Source organism: Aristolochia californica, unplaced genomic scaffold (assembly GCF_029961685.1).
Source record: "Aristolochia californica isolate CCGP_79_NKW_82.1479 unplaced genomic scaffold, dmAriCali1.0.hap1 SCAF_2, whole genome shotgun sequence".
NCBI lineage: Eukaryota > Viridiplantae > Streptophyta > Magnoliopsida > Piperales > Aristolochiaceae > Aristolochia > Aristolochia californica.
The window spans coordinates 45,070,134-45,092,354 of NW_027181881.1; the positions used below are offsets into that span (position 1 = coordinate 45,070,134).

General features: G+C 39.1%; 5 protein-coding genes across 5 annotated transcripts; 3 read left to right on the forward strand and 2 right to left on the reverse strand.

Annotated features, from left to right (window-relative positions):
- Nucleotides 1–627: 627 nt before the first annotated feature.
- LOC137956699 (rho GTPase-activating protein 4-like) lies at nt 628–5,547 on the forward strand. The gene is made up of 5 exons (XM_068804291.1): nt 628–1,346; nt 3,386–3,506; nt 3,588–3,707; nt 4,065–4,295; nt 4,834–5,547. Exons 1-5 carry the CDS (start codon nt 949–951, stop codon nt 5,419–5,421), a joined length of 1,458 nt encoding a protein of 485 aa, XP_068660392.1. The 5' UTR covers nt 628–948; the 3' UTR covers nt 5,422–5,547.
- A 1,163-nt stretch (nt 5,548–6,710) lies between these two features.
- On the forward strand, nt 6,711–7,547 carry LOC137955152 (protein FAF-like, chloroplastic). The gene has a single exon (XM_068802023.1). The coding sequence runs from the start codon at nt 6,711–6,713 to the stop codon at nt 7,545–7,547; it is 837 nt and encodes a 278-aa protein (XP_068658124.1).
- Nucleotides 7,548–9,777: 2,230 nt separating this feature from the next.
- LOC137956450 (N-carbamoylputrescine amidase) lies at nt 9,778–13,202 on the reverse strand. The gene is made up of 9 exons (XM_068803951.1): nt 13,004–13,202; nt 12,243–12,291; nt 11,993–12,084; nt 11,600–11,751; nt 11,471–11,517; nt 11,346–11,379; nt 11,081–11,247; nt 10,194–10,290; nt 9,778–10,116 (listed from the first exon to the last, which is right to left on the reverse strand). The coding sequence occupies exons 1-9, from the start codon at nt 13,084–13,086 to the stop codon at nt 9,941–9,943; spliced, it is 897 nt and encodes a 298-aa protein (XP_068660052.1). The 5' UTR covers nt 13,087–13,202; the 3' UTR covers nt 9,778–9,940.
- A 1,630-nt stretch (nt 13,203–14,832) lies between these two features.
- Nucleotides 14,833–16,839, forward strand: LOC137957028 (pentatricopeptide repeat-containing protein At5g66520-like). Its single transcript, XM_068804729.1, has one exon. The coding sequence runs from the start codon at nt 14,833–14,835 to the stop codon at nt 16,726–16,728; it is 1,896 nt and encodes a 631-aa protein (XP_068660830.1). The 3' UTR covers nt 16,729–16,839.
- A 656-nt stretch (nt 16,840–17,495) lies between these two features.
- On the reverse strand, nt 17,496–21,681 carry LOC137955468 (vesicle-associated membrane protein 727-like). The gene is made up of 6 exons (XM_068802417.1): nt 21,587–21,681; nt 19,511–19,781; nt 19,223–19,418; nt 19,005–19,125; nt 18,016–18,078; nt 17,496–17,929 (listed from the first exon to the last, which is right to left on the reverse strand). Exons 2-6 carry the CDS (start codon nt 19,698–19,700, stop codon nt 17,786–17,788), a joined length of 714 nt encoding a protein of 237 aa, XP_068658518.1. The 5' UTR covers nt 19,701–19,781; nt 21,587–21,681; the 3' UTR covers nt 17,496–17,785.
- Between the last annotated feature and the right edge of the window lie 540 nt (nt 21,682–22,221).

The window sequence follows — 22,221 nt, forward strand, 5'->3', positions numbered from 1 at the left end:
TTATGTGTTCTTAATCAGTTGAACTGACTTGCAGTAGACTACTCAGACATGTTCACCTAACAGTACGCGGAATGTCTTTGGAATCCTAACTACCCCAATTTCCCTCAAGCTTCCCATGATGCCCCTCCTGTTTTTCTGTTCTATGACGAGGTCTTGGCTTTCTTTTCAAGACCCATTTGGCTCCGTGCTTCCCTCCTCCCAAACACCTGTACACTCACCAAACAGTGGAGTTTCTTATGATTTTCTTCCTCTGCACTCCATCGTCTGTGCTATGCAAACTGAATTCTTATCATCGAAATTTCAAGTCTCTCATGGTTTGAAAACCAAACATGTTTAATGGGGATTCATGTTTTGTATTGTAGTTTGTACAGTGTCACTGTAACTTCAATTAATGTGTTAAGCTTTTATTCAAAATGTCATGTTTTCAAAAGGAAGTTTTCAAGTTTTAATGGGTGTTTCTTTCATGTGCAGTTTTTGCATTTGGGACTGTGGGTCGATGAAATTTGAAACAAAGGGAGGGATTTCTGGGCAAACAAGAAATTCCCGCCATGTCCCTCCTATGGTTCTCCTCTTCTGTCACAAATTTCGTAATAAAAAATCCGTAAGCGACGCGTCCGAGTCACGCAGAAAAAAAGCACTCTATATACCCATCTGCATCACTACCCACCCTCTCCTATCTCTCCCAGATTTCAAAATATACATCAGAATAAAAGAAAAGTTTTTAAATCTCTCTTCCTCCCTGTCTTGTCTCTCTCTCTCCCACCTTTACTTCTTCAAACCCCCAAAGCCAGCCAGACAACGGAGGAAAAAAACTTCATGATTCTCACGTCCCACCACCCCAAACCCTTCCTTCAATCCAACTCTACTCAAATTTCAATTCTCATAACCTAAGCTCTTTCCCCAAATTAGCCCCATCTCACCGTTTTGGACCTATTTGCATTGCCAGCTATGACTGCCCAAGTCCTCCATTCCCCTTCCCATTTCCCTTCTTCTCCAAGCTCCATATCCTGCGCCAGCAATGATAGCTCTCACCAGACTCAGTCTCTTATTAATTCAAACTCTTCTAGTACTGTAGAAGAAAGAGAAATCTTGGAGGAAGAGGATTTAGTCAAGGAAGAAGAAAAAGAAGAGGATCAGCTTTCGCTTTTGGCCCTTTTGCTGACCCTTTTCAGAAAATCCATTGTCGCTTGTAAGACTACCGGCAGGGAGGAGCTCTGCTCAATGGAGATCGGCTGGCCGACTAATGTACAACATGTTGCACACGTTACCTTCGATCGCTTTAATGGGTTTCTTGGGTTGCCGGTTGAGTTTGAACCTGAGGTTCCGAGGAGAGCGCCTAGTGCGAGGTAGGAGAACGCTTGAAGCCTCTACAGGCCCAATTTACTTCTGCTCTGGTTTGTACAATGGCTGGGGGAAAAAATGAACCTTTCTGGACGTTCAAGGAGAAGCTAAAGATTTTGGCTTCGTTGAGTTTCTGTTTTTACGGATTTTTTTTATTTGTGGCTATTTCAGATGAATTTGTCGTTTATGAGTTTTTTTTGCTAAAACCTTCCATTGCGGTTTTGAGTTTGGTTGTTGTCCCGGATTCCCTATTGTTAGCGCCTCGAAGAATTTCGGAAATACAGATTTATCTGGCAGTGTGACTTTTTGGAGAAGTGTTCATATTTCTCCTGAAATTAATCTTTTCTAGTCCTCGTTTTGGTGGGTTGATTTATTCGTTCCGTATGTTGTTCCTTGAGCTGATTAAGGCTATTGCAAAAACGAATTCTGAAGATGTGTTGTTTTTGTTGGTAGAAGGCTTCTGGAGTCTCATCTTGCCAGAAATCTTTTTTCTCTTCGAAATCAAATCCGTAATGTGGGATTGGAGGATCTTTTCCCTTTTGGTTACCAGTTTTAAACTTCTCACCTGGTTTGAAGCGAATTTCAAAGATATGTTTGTGTTTTTTTGGCTCGCTTAGAATTGAACTTTTTTTTTTTTTGGAAATTGATGGGCTCGATATTGTTTAAGCGCCCTCATTAGTTTTAATTTTTTGACGCTGAATGTGGCTGTGAAGATGCAAATTGTATGTTTTATGTGCTATCCTTGGCCGTTGTTATCACTGTTATTCTTCATCTTATGTTGATGTTGTTTTTTTTATTTGTGCAAGTATCAGCGTTGTTGTTGTTTGTCAGTACTACGATTTTTGGAAAAAAATGAAATTTTCATCATATTTGTCGAATCTTGATTTTTTATGCTGTTGAGTTTTAAATTTCAAATGTAAGAGGTGGATATTCTTAGAGGTTGGTTTGCTGTTTGTATTGTCTATGGAGATGTTTGGTTTACTTCTAAGGGCTTGATGATGTTGTAATTGGTCCTGTCCACCATAGAACATGGATTCTTGAAAAAGAGGTGATTTCCTAGAGAGTATGGTAGTTTGGCATTAATCTGTGGGGAATGAAGTTTAAGATTTATACTCATTTTTAATCTACATTCTGAGAATGATTAGAAATGTGTAGAACTGTAATCACAATGAGTAGAAAGTCTCTTTAGGTTACTTATGGTGTTTCAGCAAGAAGTCTTCTTTTAGGTTTTGGGAGTTGGATAAGTGTTTGGTCGACATGTTCATATTTTAGAAATTTTCATATTTTTTATGGAGAAGTTTCTTTTCTTTTCTTTTCTTTTTTGAAAGAGGCATGGAGAAGTTTCATGTCTATACTGCCTCTGTGTTTTGAGATCCTTATCATGACACATTTGAAGGGGGAGGGCCATATGTTGGATTCAGTTTTTAATATGTGATGCTTGTTTTGACTGGTGATCAAATTTTTTATGTTCAAGGTGTTATACACATGCTTCTCTCTTTTTTTTTTTTTTTTGGTGATAACGAGAGAAGCAGGTGTATAACTCCTCTTTATACACCTGGTTCACACTCAGACTAGAGATCAAGGATGTTAACTTCTCCAACATCTTGTTGTGAATATGGTTCTCTCTAGTTGCTATGTTCCCCTCTGTTTTTTAAGAAAATTGTCAGCATTTAAAAAATGGGACGTTAATTTGCTTAATTCACTTCATCAACAACTCAATTTAGTCAAAGACTACAGGCCAGGAGAAGAACATGAAATTCATTCACCTAATATCTATGAAAATGCTCCGTAGCACCTAGAAAGCAAGCGTCCTTGTGCTCAATGGTTTATGGCCTTTTGGAATCAACATTGGAATGCAGACAAATGTGTTTCTTGGTTCTTAAACTTGTTCAAACTATATACACAACACATACACATTATGTATATGTCAGTCATGGCATTTGATTCTGTAAAGTGCTTCAGGGGCATGGACCTTGACCATGTGCAATGGTTGTTTCCATGTTTAAAGAATTTCAGGCCCTTTATTTGGTCTCCTCTTTTGCAGTGCAAATGTTTTTGGGGTTTCTACAGAATCTATGCAATGTTCATATGACACAAGAGGGAATAGTGTACCCACCATACTTCTTCTGATGCAGAGGCGCTTGTATTCTCAAGGAGGTCTACAAGTATGTTTTCATACGTCGATATTTGGATTGCTTAAACTTATGGCAATATCTTAATGAACGAAAATGTCAACTTGTCCACAGGCAGAAGGCTTATTCCGAATAAATGCCGAGAATAGCCAAGAGGAATATGTTAGAGATCAGCTTAACCGGGGGATTGTTCCTGAGGGCATCGATGTTCACTGTTTGGCTGGTTTGATTAAGGTATTCACTTGAGATTCTCAGTTCTGTGGTTTATTTTATTTTATGTTTCTCTTTTTAATTTGAGCAAGTGCGTGTATCTGGGTTTGTTGGTGCACTGTGGAAGTATTTGGATTCTTGATTAGATGTCAAGTACCATAAATGTTGGTTCTTCACATGGTACAGTCTTTTTGAGTATTTTATTCATTACTGCTTAGTGTTGTTGATGTGGTGAATCTTGTGTCAGTATAGAAGGTTAAAAAATATCATATAGATCAGGTGGGAAATATATATATTCTTTTTCAGAAAATGACTTTTTGCCATTCCAAATTAGAAGGAGAATAAATTTGTATTACTAAATAAGAATTGTGTTATGTGCAGGCATGGTTTAGAGAACTTCCTACAGGGGTTTTGGATTCTCTCTCTCCTGAGCAGGTAATGCAATGTCAATCAGAAGATGAGTGTGCTCAACTTGTGAGGCTTCTACCACCAACTGAAGCTGCACTGCTTGATTGGGCGGTCAACCTAATGGCTGACGTGGTTCAGGAGGAGCAACACAATAAGATGAATGCACGCAATGTCGCCATGGTGTTTGCGCCAAACATGACTCAGGTGATGAGAAAGAGATGATTCCTGAGATTATACTCCCACAATTCAAATATGCTGTGGCTTTACAAAACAAAAATAAGTATGCTATGCTATTTAACTTACTCTGCATTCGGTTCTTATGGAGTTTATCAACTGTCCCATTGTGGAGAATGGAGTCTATCAACTGTCCCATTGTCTTCACAGTTTGCAATGTGGGACTAATAAATCGAAAGGTGAATTGATTGGTCTTGGTTTACCATGCCTATTAAAAGATTGCCAGCTGATTGACTGGAGCTGGATCCTTTTGGAGTAACAAACTGCTACTCTCTATTGACATGTGATATAAGCTTTCACCTAATGAAGAATGCCATCAGGCTTTGGTGGGTGATGAAAATGTCCACCATGATATCATGCATAATCCATTTTTGTTATGTGGGAAGTTGTGGTTCCAGACTGATTGGCTGTACCATCATATCATTTGCCATCTGAATGAATTATTTTACAGTTCAAGGTGAAAAATGTCACAAGAAACAAAAAATTGATTGAATCTTTTGAATTGCAGATGGCAGACCCGTTGACAGCACTGATGTATGCTGTTCAAGTGATGAATTTTCTCAAGACACTTATTGTTAAGACACTCAAAGAAAGAGAAGAATCTGTTATAGATGATGCAGCAGTTTGTCATCCTGGCCATTGTGATGAAAGTGGTAATCAGAGCTCTTCTCTGCCATCCATTGAGCCTTCTAGACATGGGGAACTGGAACCAGTTTTTGTTGCCAATGAGCCCATTTTAGATAATGAGACTTGCACATTGGAAGAAAATAGTACTACTGGTCATTATGATGGAAATATTCTGAATTCATCAGACAAGGCCATCCATGACAGTTGCCTGCTTGAGGCACCTCGATCGGAGTTTCTCTCAAAGACGAGAGATGCAGCTACTGCTAGCAATGTTCCTCGTGACCGGCTGCAAAGATGCACAGGTGGAAACAGGAATGGGCAGTCGAGCAATACAAACATTTGGGAAGGACCTATAAAGGTCAATGGTCAAAACGTTGTCTGCTTCTCAAACCCCACTGAGAAATCTATGGGGACTAGTATTATAAGCCGCATCAACTCAAGGGTAGAGCGAGTTGAAGCTTGGCGGTGAAATTTGTACTCCTGGTGGACTGCCTTGTTGCGCTGCTGCCATGTATGTTCTGTTTGTTTGATGTGGAGTGTTTCTTAACACTTGGATTGGAAGTTGAGATATTGGAAAGGCTTGTGTTGTTGTTGTTGTTGTTTTTGATGGGGTTATTTAACCTTCTGATTTAAGTCATTTTTTCTTGTTGTCATACGCTAACCTTTCTTGCAATCCAGATACTGATGAACCTAAACCTCTTAACACTTACCAATTGATTTTACTTGTATAATTGGCTCTCTTCAGTTGGTACCCTTCATTCATGTTCTGAATGGCTGTCGAAGTACAAGATGTAGGCAATAATACAAAAGATTCAACATCACTCATTGGATGTGGGTATTCTCTCATCCAGCTCCTTTGAATGTGTTCAGTTTTTCCTTTTGGATTTATACTACTGATCCACAGGATAGTGATGACCATATCAGCGAATTTCTTTATGAGCTGTACAGAATCAAAGCCTCTACTCGAGTTCCAATCAACAGGTTTGTGTGGGGCAGTCGGAAGCCTGTGTGTATACAAAACTACAAAAAGGAGCTTTCGAACAAGTGGCTCATTGTCCTTCGTTTATTCATCATTCAACATCTTCATCTGCATATTCTTTGCATTTGAACTTGAAAATCTCACAGCAAGAATTACAGTTTAGAAGTTTTAGGAGAATCAAGAGCAGGCAACATTGACCGACTTTGTTTCTTCAATTCAATAAAAGAAGATGCAAGAACACTTCGGGGGAGAGAACTCTAAAACGTCTGTAGTTGAAATCTTCCACTCGGCTCCCCTTAGGAGTGGCATGTGAGTTGTTCGGGAAAATGACTAAGAGAGGAAACGTGAGGTGGCCGAGAATAGGAAGTGTTTTGAACGGTGCCACTCATGAAGTCCATGTAGCGCGAAGAAAAAAAGCAAAGGGGGACCAGTGAGAAGCTGTGGTGTGAAATCCACATGGAACCCGCACCAATCCTCATTTGCCTTCTTCAACTGGATCGAAACGCCATCACTAATAATAGCCTACTTCCGTTCCTTTCAATGCTCAACCTCTGGCCTCTCCGTATCCGCCCCTTTCTTTTTCCTCCGTTTATTCCTCTCGAGTTTTTATCCTCCAAGTAGTCTATATCTGGAAATTTCCTCTCCATTTCTGTTAAGTCCGATTTTGTTTTTATTTTTATGTTATTTTCTGTTTTGATCGCTTCGTTCTTTAACTCTTAAGAAAAGGGTCTCTCATATTCACCCTTTCTATCAAGCCTCGCTGCTACCTGTAATCGACCATGGCTACCTGCGGTAGCCTTCGTCCTTTCTTCGAGAACCCATTGCCCGAGAATCCCACCCTCCTCGAGTCCTTGTCAACATGGAACCAGATCCATCCCGTGAAACCAATCGGACTCTCTAATTTCACGGAGATCTTCGGCGAGTTGCACTTTAAGGAGAAATCCGAATCGACTACCCATTCGCCTTCTTCCTCGTCGACATGGTCATCTTTAATCGATCAAAGCCCGCAAAGCAGCAAGAGTGAGAAGACCGTGTCCCACCACCCAAAGGGTTCCTCTCTGGACGCTCTTCTGGGCACATGCAAATCCGAATACATGGGTTGCCCTATGCACAAGGACTGTTTCCTATCGAGAAACTGTGAGACCTTGGCTCCGCCTTTCACAGAAGGACTGGGGTTCGAGAGCTCGGACGAGGTAGAGGATCAGAAGAACTACAGCAATGCGTCCAAGGAGGTCGAGAAAGAAGGACCTCCACCAACGCGTAGCAAAGATTCCAAGGGTACTATGGAGAATATGGGCGTTGGAGGGAGCTTTAAAGTATCTAAAACCGGTGGAAGCTTTCCGCCTCCGCCGCTTACGTGCACTGGGAAGATGGGAAGACCCTGGATTCAGTTTAGGTCTTACAGGCAAGATGGGCGTTTCGTTCTCAGAGAAATCAAAATTCCCACTCTGGAAATAATGCGCGCTCGTAGAGAAGATGGTCGTTTGAAGCTGCATCTTATTCAACCGGACGAAGAATCCACCGAAGAAGTAGAGGCCGAAGAAAAAGTGCACGACGTGGAAGAAACAGCCGGTGGTATTTACGATACTCCCGTAGAATTTAGGAACGAAGAATAATATGTAAACCGAACGGAGATTGTAGGACTCTACCATTTGAGTCTATCTCTAATTCCATCACTAGTTATCTCTATTTCTATCATTATCTATATATATTACTATCTTTATCTTTATCTTTATCGTGCCCCCGCAATAATATTGGTAGAGATGCGGTATTAGAGGTGGCCAGGGCAGATGTAATCACATCATCCGGAGTAAGAACAGCAACACTGGAGGTGGTTGGGGCGGACGGAATTTCATCATCCATCGTCTGATGGAAGAGTAGTGGCATTAGAGGCGACTGGGGTGGACAGAATTGCATCATCCGAAGGAGGGTAGCGGTTGAGGCAGATGGAATCGCATCTTCTGAATAGGATGAATAGATTCTTCATTGAGTTTTTCATACGTGTGAAAGCCTATGTGCAAGTTCACATGCTGTGCATGTACGTGCGCGGGATGATGCGTCCAAGGGGGGAAAATAATTTGCCCCCCTTGAACTTAGGTCATCTCGGTGTTGCCAAGATAGGTGGTGTCGGTAGGCTGGGGGCGGTCGGCGCTGTGGCCAGAGGGGCGAACGGTGGTGAAGAGAGAAGAGAGACAGAAGAGCGGGGGGTTTTCTGCGGCGTTTGACACTGTGGCTAGAGGGGCGAAAGGCGGCGACGATACAGAACGACGGTGTTGGTGACGGTGAGACTAAATCGCGACGATGACAGTGTCGTCGACCGAGAGAGGTTATGGTGCAACGCTGGCGAGGAAGTTGTTGGTAGAACGTATGGTGGCGACAGCTGGTAACGACGACGAGGATGTCGGGTGAAGCGGTGGCGATATTTTTTTTTCCAAAAATACCCCTGACGAGATTGCACGGAGAAGGGGAAGAGAAAAGTACCAAGTATGGGTGACATTAGTGGTTTGCAGCTACATAGACTGCTTTTGATAAGGATTTCCAGCGACGATAAATTGGTACTGATTAATCGATCGGAAGCTTTAATACCATGTAGAATTTAGGAAAGAAGAATAATATTGTCGTGATTATTATTGATTAGGTGTAAACTATTTATAGAATTACACAAATATTATAAGTGATTAAGACTCTATAATTTGAGTATATCTCTAATTCAATTATTAGTTATCTTTATCTTTATCATTATCTTTATATTTATCACTATGCTTATCTTTATCTTTGTCAACTTCAAGAATGAGTGAGGGAGTCTCATTTAGACTCAAAAGCCAAAATAATAATAATAATTGACTTCCTTTGGGAGTCAATAAATTTCACCAAAGGCAAGCTGTTTTCTTAGAAGTTTGTTTAGAAAGTAGAGGCTCTTGTTCATGGACCCTTTGATTTTGTTGAAAGAAACAGAATTAAATAGTCATTTAGCTCTTCTTGTAGAGACTGATCTTGTAAGCTGGTCTTGTACAGTGCTTCTTGACAATTGTGTTTGTGGATCTTCTTTCTTCTTTTAGGGTTGGCATGATAATTGTGAATTTTGACTGAAAGTGACAAATTCTTTTAAAAGGCAACCATCTGCTTTAAAAAGATCCTTACATCAGTCAACATCTCCACATTGCTCATCTTGGGTTCCATTAAAAAAATTCAAGACCCCTCCTTTTTTACTGTGTGATCCCTTCCTGTTTCCTGTTTGTTTAAACAAAGCTCCTTTGGTGAATCCCAAGCTTGCATGGTAACTCAAGGGAGGAGATACCCTACAAGGAAACCAACTGGCTCCATTTTGTTCACCACTGTGAGCTGATTAATGCTCAGGTCAAGTTAGTTTCTACTGCAGGAACAAAGTTTACTGTTTTTTACACCTGAATCAACCATTAATTGCTTTTTTATTTCTTTCTTTTTCCTGTTCGATTGATTGAAAGAGACTAATCGTGTAAATATGATTGAGGATATCTCTACTGATAAAGGCTGCCAAGCACGTGTACTTGTTTCTGGACTGAATCATTAATCTAGAAAGATCTTGATGAGGTTTAGGAGAGAGGTGGGAATCATCTATTCTATCAGTTCCAACTTTTAAAGGCTGACGCGAAGAGTTTTTGGACACATTGGTATAAGACAACAATACCGGCCGAAACTAATGAACCTGTTTGCTTGACAAAATGATAGCTGTCGAACCGTCCATGACATTGCGACCACAAAAATTTCTCAAGTAATTTGAGTTTTGTTCATCTTGGCTTAGAATATAAAAATTTTGATGGACAAAATTTCTCCTCAATTTCTAATACTAAGAAGAGTTAGAAGGGATAAAAAAAAGAATCAAGCACGCTGGAAGCAGAAAAATTGTTAACAGCCATCTGGGTTGTTATTCACTGAATCAGATGATTCAGATTATTTCTTAGGAAAGTAGACTGTTAAAGCACCATTTGGCCGATTAATCTACAACAATAAACAAGTAAGAAGTAGTGAATTATTGGGATGGTTTATTGCCATCCAATGTGAGGAGAACCTTGTATAGGTCTGGCCGCCGGTCACGAAATATACCCCAGCTGTGCCGCTTGGATTTGATCTTATCCAGGTCAAACTTGGCGATAAGAATTTCTTCGTCTTTGTCATTGGCAGCTGCCACTATTTCTCCGGTAGGTCCTGTTTGACAAATAAAGAAGTTTCAGCACAGAGGCAACTATAAAAAAAAGTAGACGCTCTTTCGAGAAATACATCACCTGCAATGAACGAGTTGCCATAAAATGTTATCTCACTGTTGCCATGTTCTGTTTTAATTGTCTCCTCACCAATCCTGTTTGAAGCAACGAGGGGGACCTGCATTTGGGTTTTTTCGAACAGGTGGTTAGCTTTATTGCCAAAAGAAAGTAACGACATATTAGATCAAGCCCTCAGCAAACGAAGGGAAAGGAGTCTTACTTAGCCAGTACAACTGATTCATTAGCAGCCCTAGGAGCATCCGGGCAAGAGCATGCAGACAGAGAACATAAGTCTATAATTTCATCGTAAACATAATCAAACGGCCAAGGAAGATTGAAGCCTTCCTTCTTCCAGCAATTCACGATAGATGAAATACACAGACTAGTAAATGACATGATGTAAGCTATGGATTCAATGGATAGATCATATCAGCCTCCAGAAATCGCTCCTACGATGTGACTGGAGTGGAAACTATCAAGGATTCACCAAATTAAGCAGATTCATAGTCCATAGCTAGTTAGAGATCATTGTTCCATGATCACCTTTAACATCTAAAACTTTCATCTTTTAGGATAAAAAGGAAACAATCATGAGAAGAAAGGAACAGCAGAGAAAAATGGAAAACCATAGCTTTCAGCCTTGCTCAGAGGAGAAGCAAGCAAAACAACTTTATTCACAATTCAGCATTAACAGTCATGATGAGAACTTCACCACATAATCAAACAGAGTATTCCAGAGTATCTATTTTTTGTTGTATGATTAAAACATGCTAGCACTGTCATTCATCTCTCAGACAAATAAATAATTATGTATGGCTCATTTCAAATAGTAAGAAAGCAAGTTCACAAGCTTCCAATTGCTAAAGGTCTTCTACTTTATAACCAGATAGTCGTTACAACAAATTTACCAGATTTGCTCCAGCATGTCCTTGCATTACTCTCTGCCAGTGCTCTCGTGAATCAAGCCCTCCATCTTGTGGTTCAGATCCGATGGCAGTGGGATAAAACAATATTTCTGCACCTTGAAGAACCATAGCTCGTGCTGCCTCTGGAAACCACTGGTCCCAACAAATTGCTGGCATAGAAAAGGAACCCCAGTTCAATCGAGTCAAAGCAAAAAGCACCTTTAGCTCATATAAGTGAATTTCCAAACATGTGCGGTTAAGTTCTTACCCACTCCAATTTTTGCAAATTTAGTATCAAAAACCTGTTTCCCAGAGTTCCATGGATCAGTATGTCATGTTTTTTATACCAATCCAAAATTTGTTAGCAGCAATGGATACAAAAAAAAAATTCACCTTGAAGCCAGTATCACCTGGATTGAAGTAGAATTTTTCTTGGTATCCTGAAATGCAAACACCCACTTTTAAACTAAAACAAGTAAATCAAGGGAACTCTTGTAAGAGAGACTGGAAGTGCAAACTCACCAGGCCCATCCGGAATATGAGATTTCCTGTATAATCCAAGATCAGTTCCATCGGCATCTATTACGGCTATTGAATTATAATGTGCATTGTTTGCTTCCTCAAAGAAACTAACAGGTATCACGACACCCAACTCTTTTGCAAGTTTCTGCATTCTGCATTCACAGTTGCAACAAGGGTTACATGTCAGGGGGAAAATCTAGTTGGAATCACTGTATTTTGGCTGCAATAGCCATTTGTTGCATTCAATGCACATACACAAAGACATCACTGCCTCAGGAGATTATGATAACAATTTGTTTCCCAGTAAACGGGTACATCATCCCAAATGGAAAATTATCTGTTCCTGTAACAATCACAAGAAGTTCAAAAGTTTCTTAGACATTTTTGCATTACCTTAGTATTGTAGGATGTCCTTTATATGGTTTTGCTCGCTGAAAGAAGTCCTCCCTTTGGGCTTGACAGAAATAGTAGCCCTCAAATAGTTCCTACTTGAGCCAACAAGAATAAATAAACACAACTGGTCTAATATATCAATTAGTAGAAACGAGTACTCGAGCCCATCAAAGATTAAGTGAAATAGGACAACACCACCAAAGATGTTCATACAATTATGGGTTGTCAAAGATACATGAACTAATTATACCTGAATTAGAATAATATTTGCACCCTTCTTCTGCGCAGCTCTAACCAATCTACATCCAGGAGATCACTTCAGTGAATGCATAATTATAGAGATAAGTTCGAGAGAAGACTTCCAAAGTATCTCTAATGTTAGACTTCTTCACAAAGTGAAAAAATCTATGGCTTTTATTATACAGTTGTAAATCATTTAAACTGAAAGCAGTGAGTTTTGTTAGCAAAATAAGCCTAGTTTTGCCCCAGATAGCATCAAAGCACTTCCTAAAGAAGCAAAACGTGGTAAACAATTAGTCCGTGACATCATTGTCCAGCTATATTAGTAATCCCAAAACCAATCAAACAGATCATCGAAGAAATAATAAGAAAACATCCTTAGCAGTACAACTCACAGGAGCAACAAAATACCAGCGTTAATCTACAATTGTCAAATTCAAACTCTTCTACGCGGATCATTTCGTCCATTTCGTCCATTCGTCAAACAGGTAGTATACAGTAACGAACAACACTGACGTAAGAAACGGAAGCAAATTAAATTCCAATAGTGTTTTCTCTCCGTAACCTCTATTTTACAAGTTCGGAGGGTTTTTTTTATTTTTATTTTGGGAATGAAAATTTTCGGATAGCAAGCGAAGATTTCACGATTACCGACCCATACAACCGGAACGGATTTCAATAAAAAGAAAACCTCAAAAACCTACACGACAGCCCCGCGAGAAAAGCATTAAAATTTGACAATAAGCATGTTCAAGAAGGAAAAGGAGAGACCTTTCCGCCTTGTCCACATTAGAGGCGACATCTTCCGAGCAAGCGAACTGCAGAGCAGAGACGACAACCCTCCTTCCCTCCATTCTTCTATGGAAGGAGCGAATAATCAAGTCTTCTCTGAAGCCTCAAATACCAGCTTCTCCACCTTCCCAGCAAGAGACCTTGTGGATCAGCTGATTAACAAAACGTGAGTCGGTGTGTCATGGTCAGGCAAAAGAGGGGATAAATTACTTTGAAATTTTATTTATATTTAATAAAGGGTTATATAATATATTAAACTACTATTTATTAATTCATCTATTATATATAAGTAACAATCACCTAGAATTATTTTATTTCTGTTAATTTAGATTTTTATATAATTAATTATAATTTAAATGAACTCCAGTTCAAGAAAATGAGAATTTTAATCCATAATGATTATCAGCTGATTACTTGAATTGACAGGGGATTCATATACGTATGTATATCAGCTCAAATGACCGGGATTATTCCTCTCTTTAATTATCTTAATACCCTAATTATTGAGGCATTAACAAGACTACAGCTGCAATCCCAATCGCAATCCCAATCCGAAGAGCTCTCCCTGCATCGGAACTGTGGATTTTGACGGCTGCCGACCGATTGCTTGACCTTGCTGCAGGTGATCTTCCAGCAGCACCGGCCGCTCCAGCGCCAACAAGAAATGGCACCGATCCGCGTCCTCTCCCGCTACCTCTTCCAGCTGAAACTCCACCACGAGAACCGCCGCTACGTCCGAGGGCTTCGACTGTGGCACCTTCGAAAGAGATTTGTTTGTGGGTTTTAGTGAGATGTAGGAGAGAGAATATTACCACAGATAAGGGAGATAGAAGATTTACTCTTGTTTTCATGATAAAATCTGAGCTGGGGGGAATTTCTTTCACCACACAAAAGAAAGAGCAACAGAGAATTGAGGAAGAATAATTCTCTTTCTGAGTTTTATCAGAAACGCAGCAGCAGAGAGTCGAAATCGTAAATTAAAACAGAGAATCACGAATATATACCTTCAACCACGATGTGGAGAATCAGTAAAGAGAATACGACCAGAAGAAGAATAACAGCCCTTGTCATCGCTCTTTCGAAAGAAATTTCAGAAAAGAAAATCTGCAGATTGGTCTTGAAAAAAACTGTCCCAGCTGAGGATCAGAGAAAATTTGCAGAAATTTCAGAAAAGAAAATCTGCAGATTGGTCTTGAAAAAAACTGTCCCAGCTGAGAATCAGAGAAAATTTGCAGAATTTCAGAAAAGAAAATCTGCAGATTGGTCTTGAAAAAAACTGTCTCAGCTGAGAATCAGAGAAAATTTGCCGAAATTCCCGAACCCAAGTGCCCTAATTTTAATGTGGGATAATTTATAGCACGTAGTATTATTTGAATACATAAATAATTTATTTAGTAATTAACCTATTTGGTTATAAAAATTACAAAAGAATTTTCTCAGAATTTTGTTGATTTTTTTTAACCAATAGAAAAATTGAAACCCTCTTGCTTTTAAAAATATTCTATCTAAATCAATCTCAAAATATTTAAATTATTTATTTTATTATTTTAATTTTTAATATTAGATTTTTTTATCCAAAATTTATTAGTTAAAAATTAAATAAATAATTAAATAATTAAATATAAAACATAGATTTATAGTATTTCTGATTCTGAATTGTAATTAATTTAAATTATGATAAAATTTTAAGTAATTATTTTTCTTAAGAGCGAGAGCTGCACAGGTGGTTCTCTTCCTGGTATGGGTGTCCTCGACCGTTAATATTGTTAACAAAACGTAAGAGATCAAATCAGGTCGTGAACTCGACAATGGTTCCCGCCACCGTATGTTCTCTCCAACTTCCCCCTTCCTTACGTCCCAAGCAAACCCAGCCACACAAAACCTTTCAATCAGTTTCCCTCATAACCGACCTGATATCCAACTTCAACTCTCCATTTGAGCTCAAACAAGTCCATGCTCACTTCATCAAAACCAGAACTCCTCTGTCAAATCTCAATCTATCCAGAGTTGCCATGGTTTGTTCCTCTTGCCCTTCATTTGATTACGCCCAACAGATATTCCGGTACGTTGATAACCCAGAAATTGTCTTATGGAATTCTTGCCTTCGTAGCTTCGCGGAAGGAAACTCGCCTGTTGATGCCTTCCGTCTCTTACGTCGAATACGACGAGCTGATCTGTTGCCGGATACTTTCACTTGTTCTTTTGCAATTAAAGCTTGTTCAAGATTGCTGGCGCTTACGGAAGGGAGAGTTATTCATGCCTTAGTGGAGAAACTTGGGTTTAAGTCAGACTTGTTTCTGTTGAACACAATTGTTCATATGTATACAAGTTGTGGGGCTATGGATGACGCCTACTGTTTGTTTAGTAGAATGTCTGAAAGAGATGTTGTGACATGGAATATCATCATCACCCAATTCACAAAACTGGGAGATATGGGAACAGCCCGTGCCTTATTCGATGAAATGCCATTGAGGAGTGTGAGATCATGGACTGCCATGATTGCAGGGTATGTCCAGTGTGGAAAACCGAGAGAGGCTACTCGCCTATTTCTTGAAATGAAAGAAGCAGGCATGGAGCCAAATGAGGTAACTGTGGTTGCTGTTCTAGCAGCTTGTGCTGATTTAGGAGAACTAGAGCTTGGTAAGAACGTCCACGAGTACTCTGACAGATCTGGTTTCCGTAAGAACGTCCGCATCTGCAACACTCTGATTGATATGTATATCAAATGTGGCTGTTTAGACGATGCCCAAAAGGTTTTTCATGCAATGCAAGACAGGTCAGTGGTATCTTGGTCAGCCATGATTGGAGGGCTTGCCATCCATGGTCAGGCAGAGGAAGCTCTTATGTTATTTAAAAAAATGACCCAAATAGGTATTCAACCCAATGGGGTCACCATAATTGGCCTTTTACATGCCTGCAGTCATATGGGTCTAATTGAAGAAGGGCGTAAATATTTTGCTAGCATGACTAAGGATTATGGCATAACTCCTCAAATTGAGCATTATGGTTGCATGGTTGATCTTCTCAGTCGTTCTGGGCAATTAGAGGAAGCCCACGAGTTCATAAAGAACATTCCCATTAAGCCTAATTCAGTTGTTTGGGGGGCTCTACTAGGTGGATGTAAAGTTCACAAAAACATCGAATTGGGGGAAGAGGCAATCAAACATCTTCAAAAATTAGATCCACTTAATGATGGTTATTATGTTGTCTTGTCAAATATATATGCAGAAGCCGGTCGATGGGAGGATGCAGCTAAGGTAAGAAGGTTGATGAGGGAACGTGGCGTAAAAAAAACACCAGGGTGGAGCACAATTGCAGTCAATGGCGTGGTTCATGAATTTGTGGCAGGTGATGGGTCGCATCCTAAAGCTCAAGAAATATATGAGAAGTGGGAAGAATTGCTTGACAAGTTGAAGGCAAGAGGGTATGTTCCAAATACGTCAGTTGTGTTGCTGGACATGGATGAAGATGGGAAGGAAAATGTCTTATATCGCCATAGTGAAAAATTAGCTGTTGTCTTTGGACTGATTAGCACATCCTCAGGGACCCCTCTTAGAATCATGAAAAATCTTAGGGTTTGTGAAGATTGCCACACTGCTCTAAAATTGTTGTCAGAAATTAGTGGCAGACAGATCGTGGTTCGAGACCGCAATAGATTCCACTGTTTTAAGGACGGTTCATGTTCTTGTAAAGATTACTGGTAGTAGTGATCTCATCCACAAGGCAGAGATTCCTATTTGCTAAAGAAAAATGATGACCTGTAATTACTTTATCAGGTGATCTTATTGAGTTTATGAAAAATACTGACCCTATATTCATACCAAAGCCCAGCTGCTTAATGACGCTTCTCGACTTCTTTAAAATAGATGAGCATCAGAAACGCCCAAAAAGTCCCTATGAAACATTACTTGCTAATCAAAATGGCAGTGCACCTAGCGCGAAGGTTAGTTACTAGAAGGCGATTGAAACTCGAGAGAATACGCAATCTTAGAGGAACTAACAACTATCGCAAATGACAAAATTATTTCTCCTTTTAAGGAAGTCTGTGAGTTGTTTTTTTTCCTACTGACTTTTGCTAGAGTGAAGAAAGTGTTTTTAAGAAGTGAATTCGCAATATTTGCCAAAGATTGTGTCAGGCTTTGAACTATTTAGACTTTAAGGTGGTACCAGCAAAGGCCGCAAAAGCCAGGGTAGGTTTACAGTGATTTCAAGAGCTTCTTTTCCACTTTTAAGTAACCTAGTGAATGCTGAAGTGTTGAAATATTCTCCCTCCGACCTATAGCAACGTACTAGGCAAGCTCAGCATCCGGGCATTCCTTGTGTTTGCGGAGGTTCGCACATTTCACCTAATTGAATGGAATTCGTTTAGCAGAAGATGGGAATCACCTCTCTAGTTTAGAAAGAGACATAGGATAACATCAAAAACCAAAACTACGAATCATAATACAAAAGTGTGGAGTAAAAAATCTAGTTGGCATAAATTTTTTGCTACCCATCTGATAGAGAAACACCGAAACTTAGAATCAGTAAAACTTTTACCCAGGATCAATCTTCGCTTTTTAGTAAAAGTGAAGGATTACATCGCAAGTACTCCAAATCCTTGTATCAGGTATTTTTCACATAAATGTGCATCCAAGTCAATTTAGTGCACCAACTGGTTGAGTAACTAAGAATCTACCATTATATCAGACAGCATATACAAGGGCTAATTATACAAAAGATCACGTTGAACTACCCAACTGCAATCTCTGTTGCTTTAAGCTAGCACTTGAACCCTCTACAAGCTATCAGCCAGATAATGATAATCAGAGCAAGTGCTGCCCCAGCAACCATGAGTTTCAGTCTCAGGTTCTGCAGCCACATCTTCCTGCGAAGTTGTCTTCCCTGCCTCTGGAAGCTATCAGCCTGAAAAGAGATAAACTTGCCACTGAGGTTTCCAACTGAAGAAGAAAAAAGTAAACACTCCTCACAGGGATTTGGGCTGAATTTACCTGAAATTGTAAACTTTCAGTTTTATCCACAAGAAGTTCAATTCTCTCCCCTCGGTCCAACACCTGAAGACATTTTTTAGCATAACCTGTAAGACAGCAATCACCTAATCCAGCTCCTTGATAAAGATACGGGACTAATATCTTGAGACCATATGCTGACCCAAATAACTCAAGGAGGTTCCAGAAAGACTACACAGAAATAAAACGATTCTGAAACTGTTTAATGTTTTCCTCCAGTGGGTGAAGAGAGGACAGACCAGAAGAACTGCTGGTGCCAATCATGTCTATTGAAGATCATATATAAAACGATTTTTTTTTTGAAATTATATAAAACGATTTTGAAACATGCACTTAGCAAAGAACCTTCCTTTTTTCACTCCTATGAATAAGTATCATCATCATTGTTCAGTTACATCTTCTTATGCAACCACCTTTATAGCTCATGATAATTATGATAATTAAAAGTTGCCACAAGCAACCCTCAACCATCCATGCAAGAGACTGCAAGCAGCTCAGCCCTGTTTCAGCATTTCACTGTAGAGTTTTTTCTGTGTAGGGTGTAAGGAAAAAAGAACATGAGCTTGTATGCCATAATTGAGAAATAACAAAGGCTTACTTTTATATGGCTCATCTCTAACCACAGTAGACCACAGAGAAAAAGTTAGGTCACCTGCTGGCTGATCTACAGAAATGATTTATGAGCCTTCAGTTTTTTTTTATTGAAAGGCTCCAATGTTTCTTTTGACTTTCTTCCATGTGATAAAAAAAATGCAGTTTACATTCTTTCTTTTGTGCATGGGTTCAGAAAATCTTAAATAAATCTACAGGCATTTATAGCCTAAGTAACAAGAACAGGAACTGAAGCAGCAACCTCAAGGATAGCAAGAGGAGCACATGAACCATGATTATAATAAAACAAGAATTTTTATTATAGTGTGAGCTGAAAGTGTCTAAAGCTGATTCTGAAGAAGAAGGAAAGGATCATGCACCTTCTCAATATTGTCCATCATTATCCCTTTGACTTCTGTTATTTGAGTTCTCAACTTCGACAGTTTGCTCATCTCTTCTGGATGGCTCATACAGAATTCCATATGTTCCTTGAGCCTAGGCCTATTTCAAGCAAAAAATGAAATATCTCAGCCTCAATTTGATAGACAATAAAGGATGAATAAACAAAATAACCATGAGGGCAGACAGAAATCCATACCCAAATTCCCTGTCAAGATTGTATGCAATACTAAACCTATCTTCCAAAAGAAAATCATCCTCGTCATCAGCCAGAGGATGTTGATCACTGGCATCAATGCTAGCTCCATAACGTTTCACAAAATCTTCCTTAACACGCTCCAGAAAAACAAATGGGACACTCCTACCAGTTGCTTCATCAGCAACTACAAGAAAAACTGCATAATCCAAAGAATTTTGTCACCAATAGAAAAAAAGTGGACAAAAATATAACTTCAAGCACCAATTTCCAAAAGTTAAAAAACCATACCAAAACCATTGTCCACAAGAAAGTTAAATGTGTGTCCATCACAGGAGTAGGTGAACTTGTTGCTATCAGAAGGTAGCTTTTGTAAGCATTGCACAGCAATGGTACTGAAATTTCCAGAAAATGATGTATGTTCTGCAAGTACCACATTGCCTCTAGCAACAAAACTATATATCAGACCTCTTTGAGACATAGCTCTGGTATGAATGTCAGGGATATGAAGAAGTCTTCAGATACCCTCCCCTAACAATTCAACTTTTATCACCCTTTACACCTGTCAAAACCACAAAAAAACTTATCTATGAAAGCCAAAGATCCAGATATTACTGAAAAACAGCTTTAAACAGTCAATTTTAAATTAATTTACTGCCAGTTAATAAATCTTGAAACTTAAGCCTGTCTTGGAAGGCAATAAAAGCACATAAGAGAAGGTACCAACTACAAATAATCCTTATGGTGGTGTGTGTGTGTGTGTGTGGGGGGGGGGGGGGGGGGGGGGGGAGGGTGTTATTCTTTGAGTTTGCTCCATCATGCTACAGGTACGACACCAAGGTTTTTTTTCTGACAACTTTCCTCAGCTTATCTTGGGGGGGGGGGGGGGGGGCGCAGAGGGTGTTATTCTTTGAGTTTGCTCCATCATGCTACAGGTACGACACCAAGGTTTTTTTTCTGACAACTTTCCTCAGCTTATCTAAAAAAATTAAGCAGGGATAACTTTTTGGGAAAAGAGTGACTCCATGAGCATGGTGTGTTTCTGGCCATCTGCATGTAAGGAGTTTTATTAGGGTGTCAACCAGAGTGTGGAGAGAGGTTGGCATATGTGTGCCCCAGAAAGAATCTCAAGATGAAATTGATTCCCATATAGAAGCCTCTCTACAGACTCTAAACAACCATAAGTAAAATTGAAGGGCATCCTTGCTATCAAGATATAATTGGGAGGCTAAACAGCCACTAAGAATGGTGGCATTCTTTATTTCAAAACAATGGGAAGTCCTGATTCAATGCTGCAGAAGTATATCTCTTCTCCTGTAAACCTGTATCGTTGGGTTTCAGTAATTATCAAGGGGCGAATAATTCAACAGCCTGGGCTCCTAAATAAAGCTCATCATCCAAGGACATCGACAAACATGCTCAATAATTTTTCTTGATCATTTTGGTTGTAGAAGTTACACACTTCGATGAAAACAGGGAAAATAGCTAATACAGAATTGAAATTTGACGCGGTTACTGGAAAGATCCACAACTTTGGTTAGTGAATCTTTTTTCAAGAATTTTGTTTTCGTCTCTCCTTTCTTGTCTCATCCCTGTTTTCCTGATTCCCCTTGTTTTGAAGGGATAAACTTATCACTACACAATCCGAAAGCATAAAAAAAACAATAGCGATGCATAAGAACTGTGAATTTGAAAGGGGAAGCAATCAAAGTAAGAGAATATTTTCCCTTTCCAGCCAGCATTGACCAATCTGAGATTTGAATTAAACCAGTATTTCAATCAGTGAACCTCTCATAAAATCAGCATAATTGCCTCATCTCAATTTTACAAGTTAACTAATGACAGGCACGCGAGGACCAATTGCCAGGTTTCACGAACTAACACATCAAAATCGAAGAGAACAACTAACAAAGGCATCAATCAGGTGGTAGATCTGAACAGTATCGAGATGATAACGTATAGAGAGCTATTTACCTACACCAACTCACCAAATTGACCTAAAATATCCACGACAATTACGGTTCTCTCCTCAAAATCCACCAAAATTAGCTACATATTACAGGAAGAAAACCGAATTCCGAGCATCTGCATGCGATACAGCACTAGAAGCAAAATCAGACACAAAAAACAAAAGAAAAAAACTCTCGCTCCATCAAATTCTTTCAAATAGAAACATGTATTTTTTTCTAAAAATTCCTGCTGTGTTTCCAAAGGTTAACCGATGAATCTAGCTGATTAAAAAACGAATGATGTCTACGATAGGACTCAGAAGTCAGAAGAACAAGGAAGCCAACCACCAGTGGTTTTACCAAAGAATAAAAACAATAAGCACGGGGCAGTTTTCGAATAAGAACGAAGAGATCCGACCTGAAACTCAAATTCCTATTTCGTTTGCTTCGTCTTCACGTTCCGGAGTCTGTTGGCACTTGGAGCTGGAGACGGAAATCCAGACGAGAGAGAGGTGAAGTCAGTTTTAAGGGAAGGAAAATTAGCGGGGTGGCCCGCGAGAGCAGCTATTAAAAGTGGTTCGCACTGTATTGATTATACAAAAGGGTTTGAGAACAGACATAATCCATTGCTCTAATTAATTTACTCGCTTTAGAATTAGAGGCTTTATTATTTAATTCGAGTTGTAATTATCTGATTAAATATAAAATGTGGATTACATAGTTTTTAATTGTGTGAATCAATGATTAATTAACTCTTTTATAATAATAAATAAGTTAATATTATATAAACTAATTAAAAGACAAATATAATAATATATAATAATTATTTATTTATATATATATAAATACAAATTTAAAATTAAATAATAAGTAAATAATTTAAATATATAAAAAAGAAGTTTAGACGTATTTCAATAATTTCAAATAATATATTAAATAAAAAAGTTATTTTTCAATGTGGTATTGTAATGGTACAAATTTTTGGATTGTCCGATCGGAAAAGTTGAAACTGAAAAATGTTGTTTGTTGTTGTATAATGGTATTATTTAAGAC

What these genes read in the sequence shown, in the direction of transcription:
- LOC137955468 (XM_068802417.1), bottom strand. Translation starts at nt 19,700, where the DNA reads ATGTCTCAAAGAGGTCTGATATATAGTTTTGTTGCTAGAGGCAATGTG. An exon ending in TCTTGTGGACAATGGTTTTG is followed by an intron (nt 19,419 to 19,510) that starts GTATGGTTTTTT and finishes TGGATTATGCAG; the next exon opens with TTTTTCTTGTAGTTGCTGAT. An exon ending in CTGAAAGTTTACAATTTCAG is followed by an intron (nt 17,930 to 18,015) that starts GTAAATTCAGCC and finishes ATCTCTTTTCAG; the next exon opens with GCTGATAGCTTCCAGAGGCA.
- LOC137955152 (XM_068802023.1), top strand. Translation starts at nt 6,711, where the DNA reads ATGGCTACCTGCGGTAGCCTTCGTCCTTTCTTCGAGAACCCATTGCCC.
- LOC137956450 (XM_068803951.1), bottom strand. Translation starts at nt 13,086, where the DNA reads ATGGAGGGAAGGAGGGTTGTCGTCTCTGCTCTGCAGTTCGCTTGCTCG. An exon ending in GGACATCCTACAATACTAAG is followed by an intron (nt 11,752 to 11,992) that starts GTAATGCAAAAA and finishes CTGTGAATGCAG; the next exon opens with AATGCAGAAACTTGCAAAAG. An exon ending in CAGGTGATACTGGCTTCAAG is followed by an intron (nt 11,380 to 11,470) that starts GTGAATTTTTTT and finishes TCTGGGAAACAG; the next exon opens with GTTTTTGATACTAAATTTGC.
- LOC137956699 (XM_068804291.1), top strand. Translation starts at nt 949, where the DNA reads ATGACTGCCCAAGTCCTCCATTCCCCTTCCCATTTCCCTTCTTCTCCA. An exon ending in AGGAGAGCGCCTAGTGCGAG is followed by an intron (nt 1,347 to 3,385) that starts GTAGGAGAACGC and finishes CCTCTTTTGCAG; the next exon opens with TGCAAATGTTTTTGGGGTTT. An exon ending in ATTCTCAAGGAGGTCTACAA is followed by an intron (nt 3,507 to 3,587) that starts GTATGTTTTCAT and finishes ACTTGTCCACAG; the next exon opens with GCAGAAGGCTTATTCCGAAT.
- LOC137957028 (XM_068804729.1), top strand. Translation starts at nt 14,833, where the DNA reads ATGGTTCCCGCCACCGTATGTTCTCTCCAACTTCCCCCTTCCTTACGT.